This window comes from Oncorhynchus gorbuscha, linkage group LG18, assembly GCF_021184085.1.
Source record: "Oncorhynchus gorbuscha isolate QuinsamMale2020 ecotype Even-year linkage group LG18, OgorEven_v1.0, whole genome shotgun sequence".
Lineage (NCBI taxonomy): Eukaryota > Metazoa > Chordata > Actinopteri > Salmoniformes > Salmonidae > Oncorhynchus > Oncorhynchus gorbuscha.
The window spans coordinates 48,216,670-48,241,746 of record NC_060190.1 but is presented as its reverse complement, the minus strand read 5'-3'; the positions used below and the strand labels follow the sequence as shown (position 1 = coordinate 48,241,746).

At 45.5% G+C, this 25,077-nt stretch overlaps 1 protein-coding gene across 1 annotated transcript; it reads right to left on the bottom strand.

The window, feature by feature from the left end:
* Positions 1-642: 642 nt before the first annotated feature.
* On the bottom strand, positions 643-24,774 carry pfkmb (phosphofructokinase, muscle b). The gene is made up of 22 exons (XM_046311460.1): positions 24,528-24,774; positions 16,144-16,217; positions 14,732-14,809; positions 14,100-14,289; positions 13,443-13,608; positions 13,295-13,339; positions 13,076-13,184; positions 12,817-12,912; positions 12,514-12,606; positions 12,157-12,282; positions 11,959-12,023; positions 11,796-11,859; positions 11,508-11,654; positions 11,243-11,313; positions 11,005-11,092; positions 10,669-10,821; positions 9,742-9,906; positions 9,566-9,627; positions 9,354-9,465; positions 9,118-9,217; positions 2,482-2,587; positions 643-2,159 (listed from the first exon to the last, which is right to left on the bottom strand). The coding sequence occupies exons 1-22, from the start codon at positions 24,604-24,606 to the stop codon at positions 2,006-2,008; spliced, it is 2,343 nt and encodes a 780-aa protein (XP_046167416.1). The 5' UTR covers positions 24,607-24,774; the 3' UTR covers positions 643-2,005.
* Between the last annotated feature and the right edge of the window lie 303 nt (positions 24,775-25,077).

The following is a 25,077-nucleotide window of genomic DNA, read 5'->3' as shown; positions in this document are numbered from 1 at the left end:
AGGGTAAGTTGTGCCAAGAGACCACTTGTTTTGGACAAGCTATGTTTTCAAAACTGTAATGTTTACATGAATTCTGATTATTTCCAGGGATACACAACATCCTCAAATATATGTAGATATCTTTGTTTAAAAAGAATACCATATTTCCCTTGACAGAGTGATGCTGAATGTAACAAATGGCTCAACAGACCCCACTCTCCCCGAGAAAGAAAAGGTATAAAAAGGAATTCATTTCCATTGAGGTGCGTGTAACTCTGGTCTGAATTCCCCCCAAAGAGGGCATACTATTGTGTACACACACTCCTTTGGTACGCTCAGTAACATTTGTAACTAAGGGAGAAAGAGTAAATAGGGAAATGGTCATGGTCATGGTTGAGCTGTCATGATTTATACAACAGAAACCGGGGGAACTTGCAGTAGGTGCCATGGTCTACATTTGGACATTTTACAATTTAGTCATTTAGCAGAGGCTGTTATCCAGAGCGTCTTACAATCTTAATTTCTTCTGTCAGTCATCATCATCTCTGTTTCCAATCAGTGTAGTACCGTCAAGCCTTGAGTCATTTTTTTTAGCCACACCTTACATTTTGTATTTGTTAAATGACTAAATGCATAACAACTTTATCATTGGGGTAGGCTGTACTTAGTCAGCCTATTAGGCATAATTTAATCAAAGATAATGAAGTTATTGTTGTAAAAAGCACCACAAAATGAGTTACATTTTCTTTGCAATACATTGATACCCTCATATCACTAAACATTCAATATTTTTTATTTTCAATAAACCTAGTCAATTTCGAAATGATCTTTCATGACGTAAAATGTTAAATAGTCCAGAAAACTAAACAGAATGTTTTATTACATGTTCTAGTTCAGTTTCAATGGAAGAAAGACGTATTCAGTGTTAAACTGTTCTGCCATACAAACAGGGGAGAAAGCAATACACCAGACACAGGAAACAGAACACTGTGGGTGTCTGTGGTTTTCAGATAAGTGTTAGACTCTGACTTTGCAGAGAGACGTGCACAGTATTGTTGAAGGGTTGCCAGCTGCAGAATGATGTAGAATGACTTCTGTGATGTAGAATAGTTCGAAGCTCCACACAACAATCTGTATGTACAGTATTTTCCTCATAACCACTAGTACTGTACTGATATGATACACCCATCAGTTGACTGAATGGTTGAGAAACTAACTACTAGTTACTAACAAAATTGTTAAAAGGTTTTAAAAATGATTCCAATAAATGCAACAGTTGGACAATGGATGAAGAAACGTCAAACTTTTTGAAGAAAATGTATCCATTATATATTGACTGAATTATAGCACATAAAACATTTGACTGGCAAGGACAAATAATGGAGTTCAGGGATTTTGGTGGGAATTTAGGTATTACATTTATTGTCAAATTTCAATATGTCTTAGAATAGATGACACCTATCTATACATACTTTACATCGTTTGCGAGATCAGACATAGTATTACTATAATCCGAGTGTTCCTTTTCGGAAATTGCTTTCATTTTAGAGCATCTCTTTTGTAAACATTTCAAAACGATTCAATTCAAATAACATTATAAATAACGTTATCTTTCTTCTCTTTCTTGTGATGCAAGTGTCGAGACTATGCGTTTAATCTCAGACAAAGTTTAGCGTTCTTATAGATACAACGGAAATACAATGTTTTCCATTGAGCCCCTTTCAGCCATTACCGGGATGTGTTTGACATGTCATTACAAACATTTCCACGGTCGTAACGTTAACGGGTAAGAACGACAAACACAAGCAAGAATATGAAAGAGTCACAGGATTAAAATGAAAGCAATCAATCCAGCCAGATTTAAGTGACAAGTGGATTTTGCACCCCTCAAACACAGGAAATAGATGGTTGAACAAGACAGATCCTCAGGTTCCTTTCTTCTCATAGGTGCGGGTGGGTCTAAGTGCAAGACTAAGGGTGTGTATGTATGTGTTTATGTGAGGTTGTGTGTGTTTATTTGGTTTGTTTAAATTTTCCCCCCCTTGATTTCTCCTGTCTTCTTGATGATGTGCTCCATGGCAGCCACCTCAGAGGTGTCTATTTTCACAGCTTCATACCTGGCCAGGATCTTCAGAATGGGTCTCAGCTTCAGCCACCACTCAGTCTTTGGGATACGGTGCCTGTGGAGGGAGGAGAGAAGGTTGGAGTGAGGGGAAAGGGTGGTAGAAGGGGGGAGTGTGAAGGAGGAGGAGAATAAGAGTGGGATCAGAGAAAGAAAACAGGAAACAGAGGAAGAGCTGGGCTGGTTCAATGGTTCTGATTGGACTGACACATACTTACAAACAACAGCACTTACCTACCACTGCTCAGCATTAAAACACAGCTGAACTCAATGTGGAACACACAATGAAGAGTCACAAACAAGAGAGAGGAGAGAACGAGAGAAATAGAAGGAGGAGAGAAAGAGAAGGAGATGTGGAAACAGGGAGGATTAGGACTTACTCAAAGTCAGTGTCTTCCTTGAGGGAAGTCAGGGGTTGGAAGATCAGGGATCGCCTTTTCATGCCCAGCACACAGGCAGAATCTGGTGTGTTAGCAAAGATACGACCTGGGGACACAAAGAGAGCTGGCATCAACATAGGAGGGCAGTAGCCTGGCTGGTCCTAGACCTGTCCGTATGGGCTTTATCCAGCTCATCTCTTACAGCAGGACAACAATAGTCAGAGGAGTTGGATAAAACACCTATCTAGGACCAGGCCAAGGGTAGTACAGGTTGTAGAGGAACTGTGTGGTGTAGTTGTCGTTGGCATTAGAGTTCCTGTGGGCAGGAGGAGGATTTGCCCTCTTTGTGTCCCTTTGCGTCTCTTTTTGGCCAGGACGCTCTTGAAAAAGAGATTTTAAATCTCAACGAGCCCTTCCTGGTTAAATAAAGGTTAAATAAAAAATTTAAAAATTTAAAAAAGATGGATAGCTTCTGAGGATGGTAGCTGACTCTATAGCCACTCCTATCTGTCATATCTTTAATCTGAGCCTAGAGGAAAGTATTTGTCCTCCAAATTAATTCCTCTACCCAAGAGTGGTAAAGTGGCCTTTACTGGTTCTAACAGCATACCTATAAGCTTGCTGCCAGCTCTTAGCAAACTGTTGGAAATAATTGTGTTTGAACAAATACAATGCTATCTGTGTTATGCAGGTGAAGGAGGACCCAAACGCGACTTAACAGAAACAGAGTTTATTAATGCTCAAAACCGAATAACTGAAATCCTCTAGATAGTAGAGGGGAAAACAACTGGAGAAGCGGCCACAGACTGCAGGTCGCTTCGGGTAGGCGCAGGCCGTAGTCAACTGAGACACCTGCTCACACGCAGCGTCTGAAGAAGGCACAAAACACGACAGGACAGGGTGATACACAATCACGGCAAAAAAACACGACAGGACAGGGCGAAACGCAATTACAGCATGGAATACAAAACAAGGAACCGACGGAACAGGAACGGATTACAAAGGAATAAATAGGGAATCTAATCAGGGGAAAGGATCGGGAACAGGTGTGGGAAGACTAAATGATGATTAGGGGAATAGGAACAGCTGGGAGCAGGAACGGAACGACAGAGAGAAGAGAGAGCGAGAGAGTGAGAGAGGGAGGGGGAGAGAGAGGGATAGGAGGGAAAGAACCAAATAAGACCAGCAGAGGGAAACGAATAGCATGGGGAGCACAGGGACAAGACATGATAATAAATGACAAACATGACAGTACCCCCCCCACTCACCGAGCGCCTCCTGGCGCTCTCGAGGAGGAACACTGGCAGCAACGGAGGAAATCATAGATCAAACGGTCCAGCACGTCCCGAGAAAGAACCCAACTCCTCTCCTCAGGACCGTAACGAAAAACGATAAAAAGGGAAACTAGGGTACTACTCTAAAAAAAAAATGAGAACTAGGGACAGACTGAGACACAGCAAGGGCAGGGACAAGAACAGGAGAGATGCGATGGCAGGGAACAGACTGAGACCCAGCAAGACCAGGAGCAGAAGCAGAAAAAAATTACCAGACTTCTTCTGCGCGCAGTCTGAACACGCAGCCACGAAACGGCGCGTGTCACGCTCCTGAGTCGGCCACCAAAAGCGCTGGCGAATAGACGCAAGAGTGCCTCGAACACCGGGATGACCAGCTAACTTGGCAGAGTGAGCCCACTGAAGAACAGCCAGACGAGTGGAAACAGGAACGAAAAGGAGGTTACTAGGACAAGCGCGCGGCGACGCAGTGTGCGTGAGTGCTTGCTTAACCTGTCTTTCAATTCCCCAGACTGTCAACCCGACAACACGCCCATAAGGAAGAATCCCCTCGAGATCAGTAGAAGCCACAGAAGAACTAAACAGACGGGATAAGGCATCAGGCTTGGTGTTCTTGCTACCCGGACGGTAAGAAATCACAAACTCGAAACGAGCGAAAAACAACGCCCAACGAGCTTGACGGGCATTAAGTCGTTTGGCAGAACGGATGTACTCAAGGTTCTTATGGTCTGTCCAAACGACAAAAGGAACGGTCGCCCCCTCCAACCACTGTCGCCATTCGCCTAGGGCTAAGCGGATGGCGAGCAGTTCACGGTTACCCACATCATAGTTGCGCTCAGATGGCGACAGGCGATGAGAAAAATAAGCGCAAGGATGAACCTTATCGTCAGACTGGAAGCGCTGGGATAGAATGGCTCCCACGCCTACCTCTGAAGCGTCAACCTCGACAATGAATTGTCTAGTGACGTCAGGAGTAACGAGGATAGGAGCGGACGTAAAACGTTCTTTTAGAAGATCAAAAGCTCCCTGGGCGGAACCGGACCACTTAAAACACGTCTTGACAGAAGTAAGAGCTGTGAGAGGGGCAGCAACTTGACCGAAATTACGAATGAAACGCCGATAGAAATTAGCGAAACCTAAAAAGCGCTGCAACTCGACACGTGACCTTGGAACGGGCCAATCACTGACAGCTTGGACCTTAGCGGAATCCATCTGAATGCCTTCAGCGGAAATAACGGAACCGAGAAAAGTAACGGAGGAGACATGAAAAGAGCACTTCTCAGCCTTTACGTAGAGACAATTCTCTAAAAGGCGCTGTAGAACACGTCGAACGTGCTGAACATGAATCTCGAGTGACGGAGAAAAAATCAGGATATCGTCAAGATAGACAAAAACAAAAATGTTCAGCATGTCTCTCAGAACATCATTAACTAATGCCTGAAAAACAGCTGGCGCATTGGCGAGACCGAACGGCAGAACCCGGTACTCAAAATGCCCTAACGGAGTGTTAAACGCCGTTTTCCACTCGTCCCCCTCTCTGATGCGCACGAGATGGTAAGCGTTACGAAGGTCCAACTTAGTAAAGCACCTGGCTCCCTGCAGAATCTCGAAGGCTGATGACATAAGGGGAAGCGGATAACGATTCTTAACCGTTATGTCATTCAGCCCTCGATAATCCACGCAGGGGCGCAGAGTACCGTCCTTCTTCTTAACAAAAAGAACCCCGCCCCGGCCGGAGAAGAAGAAGGCACTATGGTACCGGCGTCAAGAGACACAGACAAATAATCCTCGAGAGCCTTACGTTCGGGAGCCGACAGAGAGTATAGTCTACCTCGAGGAGGCGTGGTCCCTGGAAGGAGATCAATACTACAATCATACGACCGGTGAGGAGGAAGGGAGTTGGCTCGGGACCGACTGAAGACCGTGCGCAGATCATGATATTCCTCCGGCACTCCTGTCAAATCGCCAGGTTCCTCCTGAGAAGTAGGGAGAGAAGAAACGGGAGGGATGGCAGACATTAAACACTTCACATGACAAGAAACGTTCCAGGATAGGATAGAATTACTAGACCAATTAATAGAAGGATTATGACATACTAGCCAGGGATGACCCAAAACAACAGGTGTAAACGGTGAACGGAAAATCAAAAAAGAAATAGTCTCACTGTGGTTACCAGATACTGTGAGAGTTAAAGGTAGTGTCTCAAATTTGATACTGGGAAGATGACTACCATCTAAAGCAAACATGGGCGTAGGCTTGTCTAATGGTCTGAAAGGAATGTTATGTTTCCGAACCCATGCTTCGTCCATGAAACAACCCTCAGCCCCAGAGTCAATCAAGGCACTGCATGTAGCACCCGAACCGGTCCAGCGTAGATGGACCGACATAGTAGTACAAGATCTAGATGAAGGGACCTGAGTAGTAGCGCTCACCAGTAGCCCTCCGCTTACTGATGGGCTCTGGCCTCTTACTGGACATGAAATAACAAAATGTCCAGCAACTCCGCAATAGAGGCACAGGCGGTTGGTGATCCTCTGTTCCCTCTCCTTATTCGAGATGCGAATCCCTCCCAGCTGCATGGGCTCAGTCTCAAAGCCAGAGGAGGGAGATGGTTGCGATGCGGAGCAGGGAAACACCGTTGATGCGAGCTCTCTTCCACGAGCCCGGTGACGAAGATCTACCCGTCGTTCTATGCGGATGGCGAGAGCAATCAAAGAGTCCACATCTGAAGGAACCTCCCGGGAAAGAATCTCATCCTTAACCGCTGCGTGGAGTCCCTCCAGAAAACGAGCGAGCAGCGCCGGCTCGTTCCACTCACTAGAGGCAGCAAGAGTGCGAAACTCAATGGAATAATCCGTTATGGACCGTTCACCTTGGCATAAGGAAGCCAGGGCCCTAGAAGCCTCCTCACCAAAAACTGAACGGTCAAAAACCCGAATCATCTCCTCTTTAAAGTTCTGGAATCTGTTAGAGCAATCAGCCCTTGCCTCCCAGATAGCTGTGCCCCATTCTCGAGCCCGGCCAGTAAGGAGTGAAATGACGTAAGCAACCCGAGCTCTCTCTCTAGAGTATGTGTGGGGTTGGAGAGAGAACACAATCTCACACTGCGTGAGAAAGGAGCGGCACTCAGTGGGCTGCCCGGAGTAGCAAGGTGGGTTATTAACCCTGGGTTCTGGAGGCTCGGCAGGCCAGGGAGTAACAGGTGGCACGAGACGTAGACTCTGGAACTGTCCAGAGAGGTCGGAAACCTGAGCGGCCAGGTTCTCCACGGCATGGCGAGCAGCAGACAATTCCTGCTCGTGTCTGCCGAGCATGGCTCCTTGGATCTTGACGGCAGTGTAAACAGCGTCTGAAGTCGCTGGGTCCATTCTTTGGTCGGTTCCTTCTGTTATGCAGGTGAAGGAGGACCCAAACGCGACTTAACAGAAACAGAGTTTATTAATGCTCAAAACCGAATAACTGAAATCCTCTAGATAGTAGAGGGGAAAACAACTGGAGAAGCGGCCACAGACTGCAGGTCGCTTCGGGTAGGCGCAGGCCGTAGTCAACTGAGACACCTGCTCACACGCAGCGTCTGAAGAAGGCACAAAACACGACAGGACAGGGTGATACACAATCACGGCAAAAAAACACGACAGGACAGGGCGAAACGCAATTACAGCATGGAATACAAAACAAGGAACCGACGGAACAGGAACGGATTACAAAGGAATAAATAGGGAATCTAATCAGGGGAAAGGATCGGGAACAGGTGTGGGAAGACTAAATGATGATTAGGGGGAATAGGAACAGCTGGGAGCAGGAACGGAACGACAGAGAGAAGAGAGAGCGAGAGAGTGAGAGAGGGAGGGGGAGAGAGAGGGATAGGAGGGAAAGAACCAAATAAGACCAGCAGAGGGAAACGAATAGCATGGGGAGCACAGGGACAAGACATGATAATAAATGACAAACATGACAATCTGTAAACAAATTACCAACAGACTTTCAGCATGCTTATAAAGAAGGCCCTCAACAAGTACTGCACTGACACAAATGACTGATGATTGATTGAAAGAAATTGATAATGAGAGGATTGTGGGAGCTGAACTGTTAGATTTCAGTGGAGCCTTTGATATTATTGATCATAACCTGTTGTTGAAAAAATGTGTGTGTTATGGCTTTTCAATCTCTGCCTTATTGTGGATTCAGAGCTATATATCTAATAGAACTCAAAGGGTTTTCTTTAATGGAAGCTTCTCTAATGTCAAACACGTAAAGGGTGGTGTACTGCAGGGCAGCTCTCTCGGCCCTCTACCTTTTTCATTTTTTTTTACCAATGACCTACCACTGGCATTAAACAAAGCATGTGTGTCCATGTATGATGCTGATTCAACCATATACGCATCAGCAACCACAGCTAATGAAGTCACTGAAACCTTAACAAAGAGTCGCAGTATGTTTTGAAATGGGTGGCCAGTTATAAACTGGTCCTGAACATCTCTAAAATTAACAGCATTGTATTTTGTACAAAGCATTCCCTAAATTCTAGACCTCAGCTGAATTGGGTTACAAATGGTGTGTCTGTTGAACAAGTTGAGTAGACTAAATTACTTGGCGTTACCTTAGATTGTAAATGGTCATGGTCAAAACATACAGATTCAATGGTTGTAAAGATGGGGAGATGCAGGCTCTAGTTTAGTCTTATATTGATTATTGTCCAGTTGTGTGGTCGAGTGCTGCAAGGAAAGACCTAGTTAAGCTGCAGCTGGCCCAGAACAGAGTGGCACGTCTTGCTCTTCATTGTAATCAGAGGGCTGATATAAATACTATGCATGCCAGTATTTCTTGGCTATGAGTTGAGGAGAGACTGACTGCATCACTTTTTCTTTTTATAAGAAACATGAATGTGTTGAAAATCCCAAATTGTTTGCATAGTCAGCATACACACAGCTGACACACACACTCACCCCACCAGACATGCCACAAGGGGTCTTTTCACAGTCCCCCAAATCCAAAACAAATTAAAGAAAGCGTACAGTATTATATGTAACCATTATTGCATGGAAATCCGTTTCATCTCATATTGCTCAAATAAACAGCAAACCTGGTTTCAAAAAACAGATAAAGCAACACCTCACGACACAACGCCTCTCCTCTATTTGACCTAGATAGTTTGTGTATGTTTTGGTATTGATATGTAGGCCACATGTGCCTTTCTTTTTTAATTGATGTAGTTCTGTCCTTGAGCTGTTCTTGTCTATTAGTGTTCTGTATTATGTCATGTTTCATGTTTTGTGTGGACCCAAGGAAGAGTAGCTGCTGCTTTTGCAGTGGGGATCCTAATAAAATACCAAATGATCCTCACCGTGTCTGTAGCACTCCTTCAGCTTGTCAGTCAGCCACAGGACAGACTTGGCTCCCATCTTGGTGCCAAAATTCCTGTCGAAGGGAGTGGGGGTTCCACCCTGGTCGTGAGCAAAGAGAGAGAGAGATGGTTAGAGAGATGTATTTCCATATGAATATGTAGATGAATCGGTTCCTTATATTACCACAGGTTTAGAGTTGAGCCCATTAAACAGTTAGAAGAAGTGTCCATCAGACCTGTTGCATGTGTCCCAGGATGTTCATCCTGCAGTCGAACGTGCCCTTGCCCTCCTCTGAGTACAGGTTGTAGAGGAACTGTGTGGTGTAGTTGTCGTTGGCATTAGAGTTCCTGTGGGCAGGAGGAGGATTTGCAGTAACAAGAGAAACAAGAGAACGATAATGCCTGAGGGATATCAGACAGGATGTGTTTTTGAGGAGAGCACATCTACCTGAGAATGAGACCTCTCTTCACGGAGGTCTTCATCTTTTCTATCAGATGCACCACGTTCAGCTGCAACAAAACAATACAACAGATGATTCAACATCCCAATGTCCCCATGTTTTGTGCTTGAAATATAACACAGAATCCATCCATATTTGTTATTCTGTCAGTGTGTCCCCTGACCTCCAGGTCATGGATATGGAAAGGCTCTTCATAAATGTAGGCAGCGTCAGCCCCAGATGACAAGCCAGCCATGGTTGCCAGGTAGCCGCAGTATCCTCCCATGGTCTCAATGATGAACACTCTCCTCTTGGTGCCAGCAGCAGACTGCTTGATCCTGTCGCAAGTCTGACAGAAAGAAAGAAAGGCTAGTATGAGGAGGGATGTGTGTCTGGGTATTGTCATATGTTAGGCAGGTAGCCTAGCAGCTAGCATAGCAGTTAAGAGTGTTGGGCTAGTAACAAAAAGGTCACTGGTTTGAATCCCAGAGCGACTTGTTAAATATCTGTTGATGTGTCCTTGAGAAAGGCACTTAACCCTAATTGCTCTGGATAAGAGTGTCAGCTAAATGACTAAAGTGTGTGTCCCCCACAAACTTTCTCCTGTCAGAGGAGGCAAGTTTTGATAATGAGGTGTTTTCTTGTATCCCAAATATGCCAGATATTGTTGTTGTGGGGAAGGTTGGAGGGAGGTGCATATTTTGGATGTGGGTTGCTCTTTTGACTCCTACATGGAGCAGACCTTTTGTTGCTAAGTTGCTGAAATACCATCTCCATGTGTCACGCCAGAACAGCCTTAGTTATCAGTGCAAACTTGTGGTGCTGATATCTGGGAGTCTCGCCCATGTACAGTACATAGGCTGACTGTACGTGGCCTTCAGAATGCAGGCTTGCATAGGACAAAGGCAAAGTAGCTAACAAGGTAATGCTCTGTGTCAGCGGTCATGGGCAGCCTTGCTGTATGGAGAAGGTGCTTTTTATATCCATGCAGATATCTTTGTCCTTTGAAATGTTTGAATCCTTCTCGACTTTAATGTAATTTGTGGATTCAAATAGAGTATTTAAAATGTGTGTGTGTGTGTCTGGGGTACAGCATGTGTGTTTGTCTTACCGTGGTGATGGTGTTGAGGGCGGTGTCAGCGCCAATGCTGAAGTCTGATCCGGGAACATTGTTGGAGACGGTGGCGGGAATGACCACCATGGGGATACACAGCTCCTCGTACTTCTCCCTGGCTGTTACCAGCTCCAGACCACCCAGAAACGCCTGACAAGGAGACACACAAAACCATGTATATCTGGACTAGGCATCAACAGACAAGACAATATTCATGATACTCGTTTTACAACTGTTGTGCTTATGTTCAATGAATATGTTCAATCAATAATGATTGGACAGTGGACAAGTGAACCATCCGAATACTCTCTGATCCAACCCCTCGATCCTCACCTCAAAGCCTCCAATGATGATCAGAGAATGGATGTTGAACTTGGCAATGTTCAGGCTGATTTGCTCAATGTTTTTACCTGGCAGGTTTCTACACACCAGAGAGGAGAAACATTGAAAGTTAATTGTCAATAGAGGTTTCTGTTGTTCTAAGTGAGACCCTGGGTTTCTCCTAAACAAACAACTGTGAGCTTTCCCTGGCCCTAAGCATTGGTGCGTGTGCTCTGTGGAGATGTCTCACCTCTTGGTACCGAGATTGGACCCTCCCTTCCCAGTCCATCCACCCACTTGAGCCCAATTGATAGGCTCAATCTGAGGAAGAGGAAAGAGAGATTAGTATGGTGTATGTGTGTGTGTTATTTGTGTTGATCTGTGCAGGTGGAGCTCAACTTGGCAATGAACTGATGTTCCTGATGGTGCCATTCATCTGATCAGATGTAAAATAACATACAAGTTGTCCACTACAAGAAATTCTCAGGGGCATATTTCCTGGTGGAATGTCCCACCTGTCCGTTAGCCAGGCCATCAAAGCCATCGTGTATAGCCAGCATCTGGTGTCCCTGGATGAGACCAGCCCTGACAGCTGAACGCACTGCTGCATTCATCCCAGCACAGGGGGCGCCCACATTTACAATGGCAATATTGATGTTGCTCTGAGAGGGGGAGAACAAGACAGAGAGAGGATGTATTTTGGGTGCAACCTTATAATGCCTTCAAATGTGCAAACAGGTTGCCCAAATATCAGACTAAGATAGCAAGAAAAAGAACCTGATGAAAATGATACAGTTACTCACCTTCACTTCTGGGGGGTTCACGTGAGCCAGCATTTTGTATGTGTTCCAGTTATTCTGAAAGCTCCTACAAACAAGAAAATGACCAATGGTTTTCATCTCAGTACTTAGTCCAAATGACAAGCCAGCCATGGAAGGAAAGAAAATAGGCAAAATAAAGGCTCACTTTCCCCTGAGATTCACGGCATCTTCAAATCTCCCCTCAGCCATGGCTACGGTCACATCTTTAGTCTGAGAGAGTGAGTGAGAGAGGGGGCGACAATAGAGAGAGGAAGACATTTTAAAAGACCATGTCGATAATATGCTTTCTCAGCAATGAGAGAGGAAATAATGCAGTTTGATTTGGCATAGGTATATAGCTCACAACTTGGACACACTCCATGAGCGGCAGCCTGATGGCCATGTTCCCAGAAAGACTGACAACACAGGCTGGAGTTTCTGGGGTGGCCTCCAACAGAGCCATCACAGCCTCAACACCCATCCTGCTACCCTGGGGGACGGAGGGAGAGAATGAATGAATGAATGAATGAATGAATGAATGAATGAATGAATGAATGAATGAATGAATGAATGAACAAAGGATCGATTATCATAGCATTATATTATAGGTGCTATGTAAATGACCCTGAAGGTCAAGAAAGAGTGGACAACAGAGTAAAAACGATACCGGCACAGACAGACGGATTGACAGACACAAAGTGGTGACAGACAGATGGATTACCAGGATCCTGTCGAAAGCAGAGGGGGTGCCACCTCTCTGTACGTGTCCCAGGATGGTAGAACGGGTGTCGAAGCCAAGTTTCTTGGATACCAGCTGTACAGAGTGACACAGAGAGATTACAGCATCAGTCCTTTGTCAGATCAGAGCTAGATGATTGATCAAAGGTGATATTAACCTAGCCCCTTATAACCTTTACCATTAGGGGGGATGAAACATATCGGACTGGCAGAATAGGGTGCTGTTTGGGAGACTGTTTCAGTGGTTAGGGACAAATTATATTGACTGTGTAATGCCATCGCTCACATTTTTGACTTGGTCACAGGTGATGGGTTTTTGCTTACGGTCCTGGGCTCCCTCTGCCATGATGATGACGTTCAGACGAGAACCACGCTCCCTTTGCTGAGAGGGAGACGGAGAGAGAACGTTGTTTTGTGTGTTATTATATGAGGAAGAGAGAGAAAACCAGGGAGAGGGACAAAGAGATAGAGAGGGTCAATCAGAAGAGGTGGAGAAGGGATAGAAGGATGGGGGGATAGAGGGAGCAGGAGAGGAGGTGTGGTACCGCAATCAGTCTTTTGCACAGATGCTCCTCCCAGTTGTCCTCTGGGGGCATCTCTGGGATGAACACCCAGTCAGCACCGCAGGCCAGAGCAGTCACCAGGGCCAGGTAGCTGTGAGGACAGACAGCAATGTCAATACATACACAAGCACGCACAGACACATGTGCACACAGATGCACGCACACACACACACACGCATACACACATAGTCAGGCACTCACCCGCAGTGTCTGCCCATCACCTCCAGGATAAAGGTCCTCTGGTGACTGTCAACAGAAATATGTGAAAAACACAAGAATCCCCCCCAAAATCATGATTTACTGATGTTTACAAATGACTTAATATTGGTGTGTGTGTGTGTGTGTGTACCTCTGTGCAGTAGTTGTTATGGCGTCCACCACCTCTATGATGCGGTGCAGGGCGGAGTCAGTGCCAATGGTCATGTCAGTGCCACAGAAGTCGTTGTCTATAGAGCCCACCATGCCCACGATGTTGAGGTGAGAAGAACGCTTTGCCTCCTCCGCCGTGATCTTACCTGGTGGTGGACACACAAACTAGCAGTCAGCTCTCACATTTAATGCAATACTTGTAGTCCTATGTGGCTCAGTTGCTAGAGCATGGCCCTTGCAATGCTGGGGTTGTGGGTTCAATTCCCACTGAGGCCACACATATCAAATTGTATGCAAGCACTATTCTAAGTTGCTTTGGATAAATGAATTTGCTTATATGACTTGGGTCCACAAGGAGGCATTAAAGTACAGTGTAAGGAGCCAGATATTTCAAAGACCATACAGATGCTTGGGCCTGTATTCAGAAATTGTCTTGGAGTAGTAGTGCTGATCTAGGATCATTTTTGGCTTTAAGATCATAATGAATAATGACCTAATCCCCCTCTTAGGATCATCTAAAAAGTGACTGGGAGGTTTACATAAGTGTAGTGGGTTACATTATGTTTTATGGTAGTTGGGTGCTTTGGAGTGAAGGGTACGGGGTAATGTAGTCTTGTTGGTGGCCTAGGTATCTCACCCTGTTTGATCAGGTCAGCCAGCAGCTCGCTCCACTCTGTACGGAACTGGTTAGCACCAGTCAAGCTACCGTCACCACCGATCACACACAGGTTGGTGATGCCCAGTTTGACCAAGTTGCAGGCGGCCTTCAGACGCCCCCACTTCTCTTTGAAGTCCATGCAGCGGGCACTGCCAATCACAGTGCCACCCTGAGACGAGACAACATGCCAACAGAACACATTCAGTTGGGCTAAATAAGAGGGAGAGAAGGAGGAGGAAGTAGAGAAGGACAGGATGTGGGCTATAGGCAGAGAGGGATGAAAGAGATTGTGGTTCAGGAATAGTGTGTGTGAGAGCGAGAGAGAGCAAGAAGGAGAGAGACCAAGGGGGAGGGAAGGAGGAAGGGAAGAGGAGGAAAGGAGGGAGGTGAAACCCCAGCCTATCATTCTGAAGCCCATGAAATCCAGTGAACCCTGGCATTTGACTAGCTCCTACTGACTAGAGGGTCACTGATCTAGGACCAGTTCATGTTTCACAGGATGGATCCCACCCTTTTCACTGAAAGGTTACATTTGGTTAGAAACTAAAGGAGAGTGAGGGGGGAGGTAATTGGATAAAGTGTGTGTGTGTGTATACTGTATGTGTGCTCACCAGCTGCAGCATCATAGACACGCTCTCCCAGGTGGCAGGTTTGATATTGTCACCTCCATCCACCAAACCCTGGTAACCCTGGAGACGAACACACAAACCTGTCACTCACAGTTACGGGAGAACCCAAGGTAACTGATGTGGCTTAGCTGACAGACCATTACGGTAAGGTAACAGGCAAGGAAAAAGGAATATGAGGTTGTAAGAGGCTCATTCCAGATCACCTTTCTCAAATCCAGGCCTTGCTGTCCGTAGCTCTGTTGGTTTACATCCTGTCCCCTCTAATCATGGATTTGGATTTATTCTATACGTACATCCAAGACACTCCATTTAGTAAGATACGTTACATTTCGTATGATGTGTATTCATTTGTGGATGTCCATCACCTATTTCTGATGATATGTTATGAATTATAATTCATACCATATATTCCGAATTTACACATCATACAATATGTTACAAATTTGAAAAACGTACTATATGCTACACATTTGCAAAACGTATGATATGTTACAAATTCTAGCTAGGTGGCTAATGTTAGCTAGGCTAGGGTTAGGGTTAAGTTTAGGAGTTAGCTTAAAGGGTTAAAGATGTGGATAAGTGAAGGGTTAGCTAAAAGGGTTAAGGTTAGGGAAGGCTTAGCTAAGTAGTTACAAAGTAGCTAAAAAGTAGTAAGTAGTTGAAAAGTTGCTAATTAGCTAAAATGCTAAAATTACCGTGATGAGATTCAAACTCACAACCTTCGGGTTGCTAGACGTTCGCATTATACACCTTTCCAGCTACCCTACTTTCACTTTTGACTTGAGTAACCATCTGTCTAATGTAACCATACCAAACATAACATATCATACTTATTTGAAGCCAGAAGTCTAGACAGTTTTCTACAAATTTTACATTTTGTAGTAATGTTGAATAAAAACAGTATTGACAGTGCTGAATAAAAACTTTGACATGAATTCACTCATAAAAACAGCAGCTCTTTGCTGTAGTCTTTGACAGTTTCTCTCTGGTCATGGTTTTAAAAGTTAAGAAAATTTCAAGTAGGCTAGTATCAAACTTTGTGATGGACTGGGTCGTGGAAGCTGTAGACACTGTAATTTGAGCTATAAGATTGGCCAGCACAGTAGCCACACTGATTAAGCCACAGATCTCTCTGTCTGCCGGGTAAGCCTACCCGGTGCGCAGGGCTTCTGAATCAAGTGCACCTACCGCCAAGAGCTCAAAAAAATAAAAAAATAAAAAAATAAATCCCTTTATATTGTTGGCTTTTCTACAGAAATGATTGGTGATCGACTAAGAATGCCTTGATTGCTGTAGACTATAATAATCAGAAAAAGGGAACAGTAACAGTTCTGGGCTAATGGGAAACATAACATGGTTGATGAGATGGGGGGGGATACAAGTCAGGTACTAACCTCATGAACGAAGTAGACTTTGGCCCCAGTGTAGATGCCCACTCTGACTGTGGCCCTCACAGCAGCATTCATACCTGCAGCACAGAGTGGCTGTTAGAACATCACTGACACAGTCCCACCTGCACAGGTGGTTTTGAACTATGACACACAACACAGTGTAGCTGCTATGATTAAGTTGGCATGCTGTGTGCTACAAACTTGACATATGAATGATTATATAGGGGATGCAGACAACTTGACTGGCTGAATCACTTGAATCACTTGGTTCCACGACTGCAGGGCACTCGACCGCAAGCCGCTACAGAGGGTGGGGCTGAGTTCCCTGCCATCCAGGACCTCTATACCAAGCGGTGTCAGAGGAAGACCCTAGACTCTTTCTGCTACTGCACGACAAGTGGCACCAGTGTCCCAAGTCTGGAACCAACAGGTCTCTGAACAGCTTCTTCCCCCAAGCTAGAACACTGCTGAACAAGACTGCTAAATAATGAATCAAATGGCTACCTAGACTACCTGCATTGACCCTTTTTGTATTAACTAACTGTCTTGCACTGACTCTATGCATACACACTGGACTCTAACCACACACTCACACATACTTACAAACAGACTGCCCAACAGACACACACACACTAATAACATGCACACACATGCATAGAGACGCCACACACTCACACACACTTTCACACACGCTGCTGCAACAGCTCAGTTACCTCGTACCCCTGCACATCGACTCTGTACTGGTACTCCCTGTATATAGCCATTTTATTACCTCGTACCCCTGCACATCGACTCTGTACTGGTACTCCCTGTATATAGCCATTTTATTACCTCGTACCCCTGCACATCGACTCTGTACTGTTACTGCCTGTATATAGCCATTTTATTACCTCGTACCCCTGCACATCGACTCTGTACTGGTACTCCCTGTATATAGCCATTTTATTACCTCGTACCCCTGCACATCGACTCTGTACTGGTACTGCCTGTATATAGCCATTTTATTACCTCGTACCCCTGCACATCGACTCTGTACTGGTACTCCCTGTATATAGCCATTTTATTACCTCGTACCCCTGCACATCGACTCTGTACTGGTACTCCCTGTATATAGCCATTTTATTACCTCGTACCCCTGCACATCGACTCTGTACTGGTACTCCCTGTATATAGCCATTTTATTACCTCGTACCCCTGCACATCGACTCTGTACTGGTACTCCTGTATATAGCCATTTTATTACCTCGTACCCCTGCACATCGACTCTGTACTGGTACTGCCTGTATATAGCCATTTTATTACCTCGTACCCCCATGCACATCGACTCTGTACTGGTACTCCCTGTATATAGCCATTTTATTACCTCGTACCCCTGCACATCGACTCTGTACTGGTACTCCTGTATATAGCCATTTTATTACCTCGTACCCCTGCACATCGACTCTGTACTGGTACTCCCTGTATATAGCCATTTTATTACCTCGTACCCCTGCACATCGACTCTGTACTGTTACTGCCTGTATATAGCCATTTTATTACCTCGTACCCCTGCACATCGACTCTGTACTGGTACTCCCTGTATATAGCCATTTTATTACCTCGTACCCCTGCACATCGACTCTGTACTGGTACTCCTGTATATAGCCATTTTATTACCTCGTACCCCTGCACATCGACTCTGTACTGGTACTCCCTGTATATAGCCATTTTATTACCTCGTACCCCTGCACATCGACTCTGTACTGGTACTCCCTGTATATAGCCATTTTATTACCTCGTACCCCTGCACATCGACTCTGTACTGGTACTCCCTGTATATAGCCATTTTATTACCTCGTACCCCTGCACATCGACTCTGTACTGGTACTCCCTGTATATAGCCATTTTATTACCTCGTACCCCTGCACATCGACTCTGTACTGTTACTGCCTGTATATAGCCATTTTATTACCTCGTACCCCTGCACATCGACTCTGTACTGGTACTCCCTGTATATAGCCATTTTATTACCTCGTACCCCTGCACATCGACTCTGTACTGGTACTCCCTGTATATAGCCATTTTATTACCTCGTACCCCTGCACATCGACTCTGTACTGGTACTCCCTGTATATAGCCATTTTATTACCTCGTACCCCTGCACATCGACTCTGTACTGGTACTCCCTGTATATAGCCATTTTATTACCTCCTTTCCGTGCACATCCACTCTGTACTGGTACTCCCTGTATATAGCCATTTTATTACCTCGTACCCCTGCACATCGACTCTGTACTGGTACTCCCTGTATATAGCCATTTTATTACCTCGTACCCCTGCACATCGACTCTGTACTGGTACTCCCTGTATATAGCCATTTTATTTTTTACTTGTTCACTGTGTATTTATTTATTGTGTCACTATTTATATTTGAATCTTTATCTTTAACTCCACATTAGTCCCTCCCTGAGTGACTGGTTTAGATGGAAGCTAAACGGGCTACATACAACAATTTCAAGATTTATTTCACATGACTGGGAATACAGATATGCATCTGTTGGTCACAGATACCTTAAAAAAGGTAGGGGTGTGGATCAGAAAACCAGTCAGTATCTCTTGTGACCACAATTTGCCTCCAGCAGTGTGAAACATCTCCTTCGCATGGCGTTGATCAGGCTGTTGATTGTGACCTGTGGAATGTTGTCACACTCCTCTTCAATGGCCGTGTGAAGTTGCTGGATATTGGCGGGAACTGGAACACGCTGTCGTACACATCGATCCAGAGCATCCCACACGTGCTCAATGGGTGACATGTCTGGTGAGTATGCAGGCCATGGAAGAACTGGGACATTTTCAGCTCAAAGTAATTGTGTATAGATCCTTGCGACATGGCCATGCATTATCATGCTGAAACATGAGGTGATAGCAGCAGCTTAATAGCATGACAATGGGCCTCAGGATCTCCTCACGTTATCTCTCTGCATTCAAATTGCCTTCGTTTGTGCAATTGCAATTGTGTTCGTTGTCCGTAGTTTATGCCTGCCCATATCATAACCCCATCGCCACCATGGGGCACTCTGTTCACAATGTTGACATCAGCAAACCGCTCACCCTCAGGTCAAGACCTGGTTAGGACGACGAGCACGCAGATAAGCTTCCCTTTGACTGTTTCTGACAGTTTGTGCAGAAATTCTTCGATTGTGTAAACCCACAGTTTCATCAGGTGTTCAGGTGGCTGATCTCAGACAATCTCGCTGGTGAAGAAGCCGGATGTGGAGGTCCTGGGCTGGCATGGTTACATGTGGTCTGCTGTTGTGAGGCTGGTTGGACATACTGCCAAATTCTCTAAAATGACATTGGAGGTGGCTTATGGTAGTGGACATTCGTGTAGTCAGCATGCCAATTGCACGCTCCCTCAACTTGAGGAACTGTGGCATTGTTGTGTGACACAACTGCACATCCTAAAGTGGCTTTTTTATGGTCTCAAGCACAAGGTTCATAAGTGTAATGATTATGCTGTTTAATCAGCTTCTTGATGTGCCACACCTGTCAGGTGGATGGATTATCTGGCAAAGGAGAAATGCTTCCTATCAGGGATGTAAACACATTTGTGCACAACATTTGAAAGACATTTGTTCAGTGTACTTACACTTCATCATAACAGGTTAGAACCCCAGACGAAGGTTAAGGTAAACCATCACAATGGCTTGTATGCCCGTTAGAAACTACAATATATGACCAAAAGTATGTGGACAAGTGCTCAGCGAACATCTCATTCCAAAATCATGGGCATTATAATGAAGTTGGTTCCCCTTTGCTGCTATAACAGCCTCCACTCTTCTGGGAAGGCTTTCCACTAGATGTTGGAACATTGCTGCAGGGACTTGCTTCCATTCAGCCACAAGAGCATTAGTGAGGCAGGACACTGATGTTGGGCAATTAGGCCTGGCACTCAGTCTGTGTTCCAATTCATCCCAAAGGTGTTCAATGAGGTTGAGGTCAGGGCTTTGTGCAGGCCAATCAAGTTCTTCCACACTGATCTTGACAAACCATTTGTGTGTTGAACTCGTTTTATGCACAGGGGAAGTGTCATGCTGAAACAGGAAAGTGCCTTCCCCAAACTGTTGACACAAAGTTGGAAGCACATAATCATCTAGAATGTCATTGAATGCAGTAGCATTAAGATTTCCTTTCACTGGAACTAAGGGACCTAACCTGAACAATGAAAAACAGCACCAGCTAATTAATCCTTCTCCACCAAACTTTACAGTTGGAAAGTAGCGTTCTCTTGGCATCTGCCAAGCCCAGATTAGTCCGTTGGACTGCAGAGGGTGAAGTGTGATTCATCACTCCGGAGAACGTGTTTCCACTGCTCCAAAGTCCAATGTCAGCGAGCTTTACACCACTCCAGCCGACACTGGGCATTGCGATCTTAGGCTTGTATGCGGCTGCTCGGCCATGGAAACTCATTTCATGAAGCTCCCGACTGACAGTTCTTGTGCTGACATTGCCCCAGAGGCAGAACTGGGTTGTGAGTGTTGCAACCGAGGACAGACACATGTTACGAGCTACATTCTTCAGCACACGGCGGTCCCACTGGGTGACCTTGTGTGCCCTACCACTTCGCGGCTATGTCGTTGTTGCTCCTAGGCATTTCCACTTCACAATAACAGCACATACGGGGCAGCTCTAGCAGGCCAGACATTTGACAAACTGAAAGATGGCATCCTATGACGGTGCCATATTGAAAGTCACTGAGCTCTTCAGTAAGGCCATTCTACTGCCAATGTTTGTATATGGAGATTGCATTGCTGTGTGTTCAATTTTATACACCTGTCAGCAACGGGTGTGGCTGAAATAGCCAAATCCACTAATTTGAAGGGGTATCCACATACTTTTGTAAATATAGTATATCTCTCCACTGTATCACTTCATTCTTACAGGCCCAGTGCATTAAAAAACTTGATTTTCCTGTGTTTTATAGATATTTATGATTTGGCAATAATACTGTGAAATTGTGAAAATTAAGATAATGCCCTTTTAGTGTAAGAGCTGTTTGAATAGACCTGAAATTTCAGCATGTTTTGGTGGGATGTAGTTTGGCCTTCTATGGTGACATCACCATGCAGTGAATTAGTTAATATACCAATATGAAAGAGAATTCCAAACATCTCAGCCAATGGGTGCGTTTGTAAATTGCCTCCAGTGTGTCAGAGTGTGATTTGGGTCGTTCAGAAATTCAGAGCGTTGTCAGATTGCCTGTTCATAAATTCTGAGCATTTCGCTCTCGGGCGTTCAGAGCGCACACTGGACGCTCTGGCCGGAGGAGTTGGGTTGATCCAAATGTTCTGATCTCACAGCGGCAGTCAAGCACCCAAGCTAACTGGCTAAAGTTGGTTAGCTTGCTAGCTACTTCCAGACACAAATGAGAGAAAACTCTGACTATTTTAAATCACCCTAAAAGAGCTGTTTAGGCGGTTTTAATTTTATCTAGAGTGTTAGTGACTGTAACTGTGCAGCTGGCAACAATTTCATTCATTTTTATACCGACGTTTACTGACACAAGTCATATTCAACGGGTGTTGCACGTTCGTAAATTCATCTATTATTCTGCGTTCTGGCACACTCAGACAAGTGTGCTCGGAAATCGGAGTAGATAGCCAGAGTGGATTTATGAACACACCCAATAACAGTTAATTTTCTGTTTTCCTCTCCCCACTCAGACCACTTCCAGACAGTACTAGCAAAATTCTTGCTGGGGAAATGTCTGTTTTCACAGTAAGGTACTTAATTGTTACCCAGAAATGATTTGATATTGAGATTTAAAAAAAACAGCTGCATTGGACCTTCAACAGATTCATTGTCTCATTTTAGTGATTTTCCAGAACAAAAAAATTGTAATGTGTACATAAACCAGTTTATCATAATCATTATGTAATAGGGTCCAGATATCTTTCTTGTGAGTTCACATGGTCAGGATGTATGGCTGATGGGGAAACATAGCATAGCATAGCATAGTGGAATAATGAAGAGCACTCCTGTTTCAGTGAACTAGCAGGGATCTGAAAGGGCAGACAGGGTGGGTGGGTAGGTAGGGCAGACCGGGTGGGTGGGTAGGGCAGACAGAGTGGGTAGGGCAGACAGAGACGACAGGTATGGTAGGGCAGACAGGGTGGGTGGGTAGGGCAGACCAGGTGGGTAGGGCAGACAGGGTTGGTGGGTAGGGCAGACAGAGTGGGTAGGGCAGACAGAGACGACAGGTATGGTAGGGCAGACAGGGTGGGTGGGTGGGTAGGGCAGACAGGGTGGGTGGGTAGGGCAGACAGAGTGGGTAGGGCAGACAGAGATGACAGGTATGGTAGGGCAGACAGGGTGGGTGGGTAGGGAAGACAGGGTGGGTGGGTAGGGCAGACAGGGTGGGTGGGTAGGGCAGACAGAGTGGGTAGGGCAGACAGAGACGACAGGTATGGTAGGGCAGACACCTGAAACCCCACCTCTTTAAGGAATACCTAGGATAGGATAAAGTTATCCTTCTCACCCCCCCTTTAAAAGATTTAGATGCACTATTGTAAAGTGGCTGCTCCACTGGATGTCATAAGGTGAACGCACCAATTTGTAAGTCGCTCTGGATAAGAGCGTCTGCTAAATGACTTAAATGTAATGTAATGTCTTAAATGGGCAGACAGGGTGGGTGGGTAGGGCAGACAGGGTGGGTGGGTAGGGCAGACAGGGTGGGTGGGTAGGGCAGACAGGGTGGGTAGGGTGGACAGAGACGACAGGTATGGTAGGGCAGACAGGGTGGGTGGGTAGGGCAGACCAGGTGGGTAGGGCAGACAGGGAAGACAGGAAATGTAACTAGCTCACTGTCTCAACACACCAGCTCCACTCTAAAGGGCAACACATGTGGATAGTATTGACGTGCCAAGAGTGTCTCCCCTTTCAACATGATGGAGGGAGAAAAAGGTTTAGGTGGAAGAGGAGAAAGAGGATTGAGGAGGGATATGAGGGAGGGATAGATCGGCCCACTTATCTCCTCCTCCTCCTCCTCTCCATGTCATATGACAAAGGTCACGCCTCTAAAATTAGCACCACTTCAAAAAATAGAAAGATGAGAAGGAACGAGAGGGAAAGAGAGACAGCGGGAGGGAAAGAGGGGTAAATAGAGGGAAACATAAAGACATGGGTGAATATTTAAAGGACAGAGTAGCCAGGGTGTATGTACAGAATATGTGAAGAAAACAAGAAAGAAAAAAACATGAAATAAAAGAGAGAACAGAGAGAGAACCCTGAAAAGCAGCTAGCCAACTAGAGCTACTTAGTTGTTGGCAGACGGCTCCATAATGATGTAAAGTTCAGACAGGCAGACAGCTCCCTGACACAGGCTCCAATCAGAAGGTCATGTGGGGTCAGTGGCAGACATCCCAAAAGGTCAAAGGGGAGGTATTTATCATCCAGTTAAAGGTCAGAGGGAAGACTGTTGGGTGCATCCCAATAATCTTTCCTTTCTCCAAAAGTGTGTGCATGTTCACTTCCCTTCCTCGATTTCAATCGAAATGATTGGTATACGGAAACTCCCTCTACCCATGCCTACACCAATCCAATCATTTTACATTTGGGGGGAGTAGTGAAAGAGTGCACACTTCAAAAGGAAGGAGATATTATTGGGAGGCACCCACTGCAAATGCTCTGGTGACCCTGGCAACCTCCTCGGATGGAAGACTTCACGTTGCCCTTTTTGAGCGTGATAAGATATCTCAGCGACAACCGAGAGAAGGGGTCTCTATGTGAAGCTATGTTCAATAATGTGATATCACAACCACCAACACGATATGAACTTTCAATGTCAGAACTCCATAATCATTACAGTTTATTCGGCCGTGGTGGTGGCTGTGGCAAACTGTGTGACTGGAACTGTGACTGAAAACAAAATGTCAACACAGTTGAATTTCAAACCACACAAATAAGAGGCATGTTTTCTATTAGTTCTATGTGCTGTGACCCATCTGACTTTCAACCAAAATGTATGCATTTCTGTAGTCCAGTCAGTCTATGCAACACCCTTAAAGTCCAGCCGTAACTTCAGACAACACAAATTATGTTTATAAATCACTTCTTACTTTACCTCACTACACTCCTCTGTTTCCCTACTCCAAATTCATTGACAAGCTCTGAGCATGAATGGGAATTATGGGAATTGTTGACATAAAGTAATATCTCATTGTTTGCTGCCCCCACATGGGAACTGTTCCCACAGACCTATATAACTCTGGCCCGGCTCAGCCACCTGCTGCTTACCAACAATCCTCTGGGCTGTCTGCCCTCCCTTTGGACTGTCTGCCCCTGTAACTGGTACTTCCCCTGAACAGTCCCTTGGCACCCACCTACCCTGGTCCGCCCAGCCCCACTCACCCTGGGCATCGCCTCCAGAGGTCAGCACGGCGATGGAGCGGCCGATGCCCATCTTGCTGTGGTCTTTAGGGTGTGCCATGGTCCTGGAACTGCCTGTGACCAGAAAAGGGAAGGAAGGAAAAGACAGCAGATAATAATTAGCCTTGATCCTGGTAGCCCTGCTGTGTATGGTAGTGCAGTAGAATGTCTCTCTCTCCTCTCCCCTCACTCTCCCTGCTTGGCTGACTGGGAAAGTGACTGGATGGGACAGTGGGACACAGTTTATCCACCACCCTGCTTGGCAGGAATCTGATGCATGCGCGTGATGAGAACACACACACCTCCTATCACTCGCACATACACTTGTGTGCAAACGCGCACACACACCTCTCTTCACTCTAAACTAATTATAAAACTAACCACCGTCACAGCCTATGCCTTCATACAAATAAATAAGCTTGGTCGGCAGCAATCACCGAATACGCTGTCCAAGGCTACACCGAGCCTATCAATACACAGCATGGATGAGAGTTTGTTAGAATAGAGATCTTCGTTGAGAATTAACTTGAGA

Bases quoted from the DNA above. Each gene is read 5' to 3' on its own strand.
- pfkmb (XM_046311460.1), bottom strand. From the start codon at position 24,606: ATGGCACACCCTAAAGACCACAGCAAGATGGGCATCGGCCGCTCCATC. The intron at 14,290-14,731 runs GTGAGCACACAT...GTCTCGTCTCAG, and splicing joins TGTCTATGATGCTGCAGCTG to GGTGGCACTGTGATTGGCAG. The intron at 12,913-13,075 runs GTACCACACCTC...TCTCCCTCTCAG, and splicing joins TGTGCAAAAGACTGATTGCG to CAAAGGGAGCGTGGTTCTCG.